Source organism: Eretmochelys imbricata, chromosome 3, assembly GCF_965152235.1.
Source record: "Eretmochelys imbricata isolate rEreImb1 chromosome 3, rEreImb1.hap1, whole genome shotgun sequence".
NCBI classification, from domain to species: Eukaryota; Metazoa; Chordata; order Testudines; family Cheloniidae; genus Eretmochelys; species Eretmochelys imbricata.
In genome coordinates, this window is record NC_135574.1 from 87,697,713 (window position 1) to 87,706,307 (window position 8,595).

General features: G+C 43.2%; 1 protein-coding gene across 1 annotated transcript; it reads left to right on the forward strand.

The window, feature by feature from the left end:
• The first annotated feature begins 746 nt into the window (after nt 1-746).
• On the forward strand, nt 747-3,724 carry MARCKS (myristoylated alanine rich protein kinase C substrate). The gene is made up of 2 exons (XM_077811708.1): nt 747-1,086; nt 2,875-3,724. Exons 1-2 carry the CDS (start codon nt 988-990, stop codon nt 3,622-3,624), a joined length of 849 nt encoding a protein of 282 aa, XP_077667834.1. The 5' UTR covers nt 747-987; the 3' UTR covers nt 3,625-3,724.
• The last annotated feature ends 4,871 nt before the right edge of the window (nt 3,725-8,595 follow it).

Sequence of the window (8,595 nt, forward strand, 5' to 3'; positions counted from 1 at the left end):
CGGCGGCGGCCGCGGCTGCTTTTAGCATTTTCAACATCTGGCCTACAGACCTACTAATTTCAACTCGTGATCTCCTTTGGCAAAACTCGAACTAGATCTACGTGATTTAAATACCTTCCAAATTGGGGCGATAGAACAATTGCAATTAAATCAAAAACTCAAACCTCGAACCTTGATCTTCTACAGCAGAGGGTGGAGGGCGGCGAGTGGAGTAGGGGTAAGAGGATGAAATCACAAACACACAAGTCAAACCATTGTCTCTAATTTAACACAGAAGCAAATGGGGGAAAGAGAAACACACAAACGGAGCCACTGCAAGTCAAAGGAAATCCCCTTGCAGGGTTAATTCACCTCCGAAAAGAAAGGGCAATAAACCCATGCATCATCATTTTTAAGTGAAGAAAAAAAGAGTGCATGCATTTTTTCATTACTTTATTTATTTTTGGGGTATTAATTATCAGTCAAAGGCTGATTTCAAATTATTGCAATCGCAGCTCCATTGTTCGCTCCAATTGGAAGCCCCGCCCCCTCCTTTGTCTGGCGGCGCCGTGATTGGTCGGCGACGGGCCGGGGGTTGCCGTCAGCGCTCGGAAAGCCCATTCATCTGTGCACTTGGGCGTTGGACTCCGCATCTTATTAGCAACCAGGGAGATTTCTCCATTTTCCCCTTGTCTACAGTACGGCTACAAATCTGGGATTTTTTTTATTACTTCTTTTTACTAAACTTGGGCTCTTTTTTTTTTTGCTCGACTTTTTTTCCTCCTTTTTTCCCCCCTTCCTCCTGTGCTGCTGCTTTTTGATCTCTTCAACTTAAATTTTTAAAAGGAGTGCATATAAATCGGTTCTGTTCTCTCTTCTCTTTTTCCCCCCCTCTGGTGTGTGTGTGCGTGTGTGTGTGTTGCTGCTCGCCCAGTATTTATACCAATCCAACGCTCTTTGTTTCCCCTCCTTTTGGATCTCTTGAGTTTCTTTGTTGAATAAGACAGCATGGGTGCCCAGTTCTCCAAGACCGCTGCAAAAGGCGAAGCCGCTGCTGAGAAACCTGGGGAAGCAGTGGCTGCATCTCCTTCTAAGGCGAATGGACAGGTAATTCCCCCACCCCTCCAAAAAACCCTACCCTAAAAAAAAGGCAAAACTTGGACTTTTTTTCCCCTTGCATCCTGTTTATTTTTCCTCCCCTTTCGATGTGCCTTGGGCATATTAGATGGAGAATATGGCCAAAGCCTTTATCTTGAAAACTTAATGGAAAGGAATGGCTTTTTCACTCTTGTGGGGGGAGGGAAGGGTTCTGTAGACCCGATTTTTCTTAATGGAGTGGAGCAGATAAAAATCACTGGTGCGTTATTTGAAGGGGGTCCACGCTGCTCGTAAACTGAGGAATGTGATACTTGGTTGGCTTTTCTGTCCGTTCAGTCTCCTCCGTGCATTAGCTTTTTCTTCTGAAGACGTTTGTCTGTGAATAGTCAAAAATGCCCCTGGTGGGAGGTGGATTGGTAGATAGCAGTATGAAATTTGCTCTCTGCAGTGCAAACTGGCAGTGGTGAGGTTAGGGGAGGGAAGTGGCATGCCCGGGGGTACCCTGTTGGGGAGAGCGCTGTGTCTGTACCTCTGGGAGGTGGCTGGCTGGAGAGGGGAAGGGGCAGCGAAGCACGCTCTTCTCTATGTTGTTGCATGCCTCGCCCCCACTCCTCTACGGATCTAGGCTCAACCTACGATTGAAACCCGGGGGGCTGACTTGCTCTGGGAGGCTTTTCGCGTCACTCTGCCTGTTTCAGCGCAGTCCGGACTGGGGGGGGTGACTCTTGGCGTTGCACTAACTTGACCCTCATCTCTGCCACCCCCCGCGCAACAGGGGTGGCGGCGCTGGAGTTGAGTGGCGCCTGCATCTAAAACACCGGGCACCCCCACCACGGCTCTGAGCAGCTGCTGCCGGAGCCAGCCGGGCTCCTTCGCCCTCCGCAGAGGCTTTAAGACTCGTTAAAAATGCAAATGCAGCGAGAGGCGGGGGCGCCTCTTTTAACCAGCCAGCAGGGGGAGGGAAGCCACGTCTTTATTTTGATTTTATTGCTGGCTGAAGGGTGCGGGGGAGGGGAGGGGCAGGCGTGAAACGGACGCGAGGAGCGAGGCGAGCTTTGTTAGCCTTTCTCCTCGGCTGCGCTGCTGCTGCTGGACGCGGCGTGCGTGAGCCCCGCAGCCCGCCAGCTGCTCCCCTCCTCTCCCCTGCCCCCTCCTCTCCGGCCGCCTCCAGCCGGGGTCGGCGAGGTGGAGTCACAGTGCCCTCTGCTGGCGGAGAGCCGCGCGAGCCCGGCCCGCCGGAGCTGCAATGATGGCAGGGCGGGCGGGGCAGCGCACTGCCCTGCAGCGCCTTGCGGATGCGTTGGCTTTCTCAACCATTCGGGCGTCCCCCAGCGGGCACCCTGTGAACGCAGGCGGGGGCGTGGCTTGGCGCTGCGTTTCCAGGGCAGCACCAATGGGCTGCGGTCCCGAAGCCTGGGCTGGGGAGCAGGCGGGGGGGTGAATGTTGAAAATGCTCAGTGCTGCCTTCCTCTCTCTCTCAAGAGGAGCAATGGCGAGGAGCAAAGCCCCTTGCCACTTGCTGGCTTACGGCCCCGCAGTTTCTGCAGTTAATCGCTTGATCTGATCAAATCCTCGGACTTGTATAATAGTCCAAACCATGCCTTAGTATTGGCATAAAATGCCAAGATGGCAAGTATTCTTAAAACCGTCTGTACTGTCTGCTCCATCCAGTTCTGCCTAAGTGCAGACTCTGGTTCAGGGAAATGAACTAAGTTCTCCATCAGATGACCCTGTTGAGCTTGGGATATGGCTGAGAAGCAGATCTTTCTCCAATAATACTGAGTTGTTTTCTTCCAGGAAAATGGGCATGTAAAGGTGAATGGTGATGCCTCTCCAGCAGCTGCTGAGGCAGGCAAGGAGGAGGTCCAGGCAAATGGCAGTGCACCTGCTGAAGAGACAGCGAAGGAAGAGCAAGCCTCTTCTGAGCCTGCCTCTGAGAAGGAGGGAACAGAAGCCGAAAGTACTGAGCCAGCCTCGCTTGCTGAGGGAGAGCCCTCCTCGAAGGCAGAGGAGGGAGCTACCCCATCTTCCAGCAATGAGACCCCGAAAAAAAAAAAGAAGCGCTTTTCCTTCAAAAAGTCCTTTAAGCTAAGTGGCTTCTCCTTTAAAAAGAACAAAAAGGAGGCTGGGGAAGGAGCAGAGAACGAAGGTGCAGCTCCCTCTGCAGAGGGAGGGAAAGATGAAGCAGCTACTTCCCCAGAAGCTACAAGCAATGAGGAGGGCAAACCTGCCCAAGAGGAGTCCTGCGCTGCTGCAGCTAATGGCACAGAGGAAACCAAGGAGGAGACTGGTGACTCTCAGGAAGCAAAATCAGAAGAGACCGCACCAGAGAAGCCTGCAGGAGAAGAGGCCAACCCTGTTGAAGAGCAAAAGCCTGAGGATAAACCAGAAGAGGCACCAGGTGCCTCTGCCCCTGCCCCTAGTGCTACAACTGAGGCCACCTCAACTGAACAAGAGGCACCCAAAGTAGAAGAGGCAGCACTTCCTACACAGGAAACCCCATCTGAGTCTAGTCCAGAAGCCCCACCAGCTGAATTGGCAGAGTAAACATGGCAATTTTGAGATAATCCAAGAACTTTTCTCCCCCTGTTTGTTTGTTGGAGTGGTGCCAGGTACTGGTTTTGGAGAACTTGTCTACAACCAGGGATTGATTTAAAAGATGTCTTTCTCTTTTTTTTCTCTCCCCACAGATCCCATCTCAAATAATTCTGTTACCACCATTCCAACAGGTAGAGGGGAGACTAAACAGCTCCCTCTGCCTTGTTCCTTTTTTTTTTTTTTGCATCAGTATTAATGTTTTTGCATACTTTGCATCTTTTATTCAAAATGTAAACTTTCTTTGTCAATCTATGGACATGCCCATATATGAAGGAGATGGGTGGGGTCAATAAGGGATATCAAATGAAGTGATAGGGGCCACAATGAGGAATTAGTGATGCACATAATTGCCAAGAGAATGTGCCACAAGAAACAATGTAAGGGGTTAGTCTTTTTTAAAAGAAAGTTATTACAATGTATTTTGTGAGGCAGATGTTCTATAAGGTTTACAACACTACAAGTCTTGACTAAGAAGGAAAGGAAAAAATCAATACCCAGAAAAAAAAAGATCATAGTCTTAGGAATTCATTTAAACCATAGGAACTTTTCACTTATCTCATGTTAGCTGTACCAGTCAGTGATTAAGTAGAAATACAAGTTGTATAGGCTTTATTGTTTATTGCTGGTTTATGACCTTAATAAAGTGTAATTATGTATTACCAGCAGGGTGTTTTTAACTGTGACTATTGTATAAAAACAAATCTTGATATCCAGAAGCACATGAAGTTTGCAACTCTTTCCACCCTGCCCATTTTTGTAAAACTGCAGTCATCTTGGACCTTTTAAAACAAATTTTAAACTCAATCAAGCTGTGATAAGTGGAATGGTTACTGTTTATACTGTGGTATGTTTTTGATTACAGCAGACAATGCTTTCTTTTCCAGTTGTCTTTGAAAATAAAGGAAAACTCTTCAGATGCAATGGTTTTTGTGTAGCATCTTGTCTATCATGTTTTTGTAAATACTGGAGAAGCTTTGACCAATTTGACTTAGAGATGGAATGTAACTTTGCTTACAAAAATTGCTATTAAACTCCTGCTTAAGGTGTTCTAATTTTCTGTGAGCACACTAAAAGCGAAAAATAAATGTGAATAAAATGTATAACTTGGTTGTGTTTCTTTTATGGATCCTCTGATAGCTGTAAATGGACTAGCAAGTATGGCTTAAATTTGCATAGAGAAGGATCTTGTGTGCCATTAATGCTATCTTTAGAAATGGTTTAGAATTTTGGATTCAGTAATATTCCAAGTCTTTATTATGAAGAAATTTATAAGCAATATCTCCAGATGGCTCACAGCCTCTGCTTTTTTGAACAAAAGACTGGAAGCCAATCTGAGAACATGATGGCATAGTAAGATTGCTGTTGCCAAGGTTCCATCGTGGTTTAAGACCAGTGGTATACAGCACACTCGATTCCTACCTCTTAAAGTTAATGTTTGACTTGGATTATATTGGGTAGGGTGTAAGAATATGGTCTTAGGCCAAATTTTTCTAAACTGGTTGCCTAAAGTTAGGCACTGGAAATAAATGGTCCATTTGTTTTGTTATGCCACTTCTACTTCTAGTTTTAGACCACCAGTTTGAAATATGTAGCGTAAAAACATTTGTTTTCCTGCAGTCTGCTCAGCATTTAAAAGCAATATCTTTCTCAAATATGTTACTCCCAACTACAAATGAGTTACAAAGGGGATTGCTAAATTTGCCTATAAAAATAGTTGCTTGGTGCTTGCCTTTAATTGTTAGGCTGTTTGGCTAATTTCCAACATATTGCTCAGGGCATGTTATGCCTTAATAAAACAGTAGGCTTATGTAAAGTAGTAATGGTGTTCAGAGGGTGGAAATTGATTCAAGAAACTTTCTCCTATAAACTTAGGAGAAAGTTTAGTATTACACTTGCTTCTATCAAAATTTTCAGCAGAAGCTTTCTTTGGAAGTAATTATGATTCATTTTATGAGAAAATGGCACGTTAGCACCTTGTTCCCAAAAGAACAGAATTAACTGCAATGGATTCCTGCTGAATGCATACTTATTTTTATTCAGCTGTCTACCATTTTAATTTTGGCTTGTATGTACTCTCTTCACCCTGGTATTTCTCTATAGTTTTAGATATGTATTGAATATTATGCTATAATGGCCACAGGATGAAATAAATGGATGTAAAATGAGATCCTCCACACCAGTGTCATTCTTGGAGTACATCAATTGAAGTGTTCATTTTATAACCACTTTACTCAGGGTTTTTATAATACAGTTGTTTTAAAAAAAAAAAAAAACTGTTCAAGACATCAAATGTCATGGCCCTATAGTCAATGTCATTTTTAAATAAATTCTTTTATATTTAAATCCAAGATTTTTTTTTTCTTTTTTTTTTAAAAAGAAAGGTCTGAGGTGTCTTTTTTTTTTTTTTTTCCTTGTCAAGTTATCAGGAAGCACCAAATCACTGTGTTCCCTTCACAGAGTAATAGTTAATACTAGATATGTTTTAAACTGTTTACCAAGAAAGCAGTTTATCACGGTGTGTAACAATTGCAGTGTTTCAGTAAGAAATGCTGATATTACTCTTCAGTAATAGCTACAGTAACTGTTTCATTGCAGTTCAAATCCATTTGAAATCTTGAAATTAGATACCTTTTGAAACTTGCAAGAGCTGTTGGAAATGGGTAAAACTTTCCATGTTCTGAAATGGTTAAACAGTTCTATGGGGCTACATCACAATGCTTTTTCCTTAGGCAAAATTCTTACTAAAATCAGTTTTGCCTGAATAAAGACTTCAAGATTCAGCCCCTTACATTTATTATTGGATTAAAATGAGGGGGCTTTCTTACTCATGGTTAAAACTCATTACCAAAACCCCCTTCAAATTCTAATAAGTCATGTCTAAACTGCTTTTTAAAGTCTCCGTAATAGCAACATTCCTAGTGAGGTGATCCATATTGGGTATCAAATCCTAATTTATTCACCCTCAATTCATGAATGGGAAAGTGTAATGACTTAATTCATTTGACTTCACATAAAATAAAATGGGGGGGGAGAGAAGAAATGTAATTTAAGCTATATCCTCCATTAGAGTAGATCCATCTTCCTATGTAAGCGAATACAGTTGTTTTCTGGAAATCAGTAATGCCCATATAAATATTTCTGCTGTTGCACTTAAGCCCTCACTAAAAAACCCTCCTCCTACAGGTTGTAAACATTCTCTTAAATGTATGCCTTCATTTTGTGAGGGGGAAGATTTGTTTCTGAACGGTTTAAAGGCAAAAACTTCAATGACAGGCTTATTCTAAATGGGCGTTCTGGAAGTAAAATTTAGAAGCATTCTAAGTTCAACAAAGGTTTTGTTTTGGAAGTGAGGTATTTTGTACAGCCCTGCTCTTAACTTGAGAATACAACTGTAGGTTTGACTGCTGCCCTTATAATATCTCCCACCAATAGTAACTGAATAAAGTGCACAGTAACACACACTGCACATGGAGGGTGAGCAAAATGTCCTCTTTCAAGACCTACAACTCAAATGTTGGTTGAAAGTCAATTTTTAAGAGGTTGAGTACTACGCATTTCCTATACTAGTAATGCAGTGGTTGGAAGCAGCCTAGCTGTAGGTTAGGGTTTTTGGTTTTGTTTTTTTTTACCACTTAATTCACTAAGGTAGAATGGAGTATATTTTAGTTTCATGAAGTAAGCAGCAGGTGAAACTAGTATGTTGTTTTTATAATGAACTGTAGCCAGAAGGGTTGACATGTTGGTCACTTCTACAGTTCAAAGGAGTTCAGCTAATTAGCAATGAGTGTGAACTCTTGCAGCTATTAGTCCTCCAAATGGCAACATGCTTGTTGGAGTATGCAGCTCAGTGTACCTTGAAAAAGTAATTTAGGAGGTAGTGCTACAAGCTACTACAGGTGGTCTAACCTTTTTGGTCCCATGGGCCAGATGTTAATGGTGGGGCACCTCTGGACCACATACAGAAATACATGTTCAAAAAAATGGCATCCTCCATGCAGTGTGACCTCATGTGCTGTGGAGGATGCTATTTTGTAGAGCAGATCTACTACGGGGGAGGGTGGATGTGTTTGGGGGCTGCATGGAACTGGCCTGTAAGCCATCATTGGACCACCCATAGGTCTTTGCTGCCGTTAGTGTCATATCTGCGTTAGCTAGCCTTTGGAGAAGTTAAGGTGGCACTGCGCTATGAATATCTAGTGGCTGTTCATATTTGAAGACCTGAAAAAGGAAGCTCTAGCACTGTGTTGTTTCATGAAGAGTTTATCCAGACAACTGTTTCTTCATGGTCAAGTAGCAAAGCAGTTAGCCACAGATATCTGTATGGTACTGCTGCAGGATAAAAAGGCACGTAAAGTTTGGACAGAAGAGTACCTGAAGCCTGTTAAAGCACAGAACTGGGGAGTCAGGAGATTTGGGTTTTTCCATCCCCTGGGTCTGCATATCCTTGTGGTGTGAAAATGAGCAAGAGGCTTTACCTCAAAGTGCCTGTGATAACATGTGGATAACGATAACAAACAAGGTTGTTTAAATCTTTTCAGAATGCTTTGAAATCCTCTCACAGAAGGCCCTATAAGTATTATTTATACATTTTTTACTCCATCTTCATGTTAAGGGATAACATGACTGGCCAGAACAGGACTTTACTACATGGTAGTTTAATATCAAAGACACAAACATGATCCATAGAAGATCAGCTCCCTGAACTTAAATAGAACTTAAAGAGGTCAAATCATTACTCAGGCAAAATGGATATAGGGGATCATGACAATTTTGCCTCAGAAATGCAGATTCCGTGTAATTTTCCTAGAGGGAAGCTTAACAGTTTTAGCAAGAGAGGGGTTGCAACCTGCAGAGGTGAGGTATTAAAGTTACCAGGGTTAACTATTATATCATTAGTGTCTAGGTAAGTATCCCAGACCT

What these genes read in the sequence shown, in the direction of transcription:
- MARCKS (XM_077811708.1), top strand. Translation starts at nt 988, where the DNA reads ATGGGTGCCCAGTTCTCCAAGACCGCTGCAAAAGGCGAAGCCGCTGCT. An exon ending in CTTCTAAGGCGAATGGACAG is followed by an intron (nt 1,087 to 2,874) that starts GTAATTCCCCCA and finishes GTTTTCTTCCAG; the next exon opens with GAAAATGGGCATGTAAAGGT.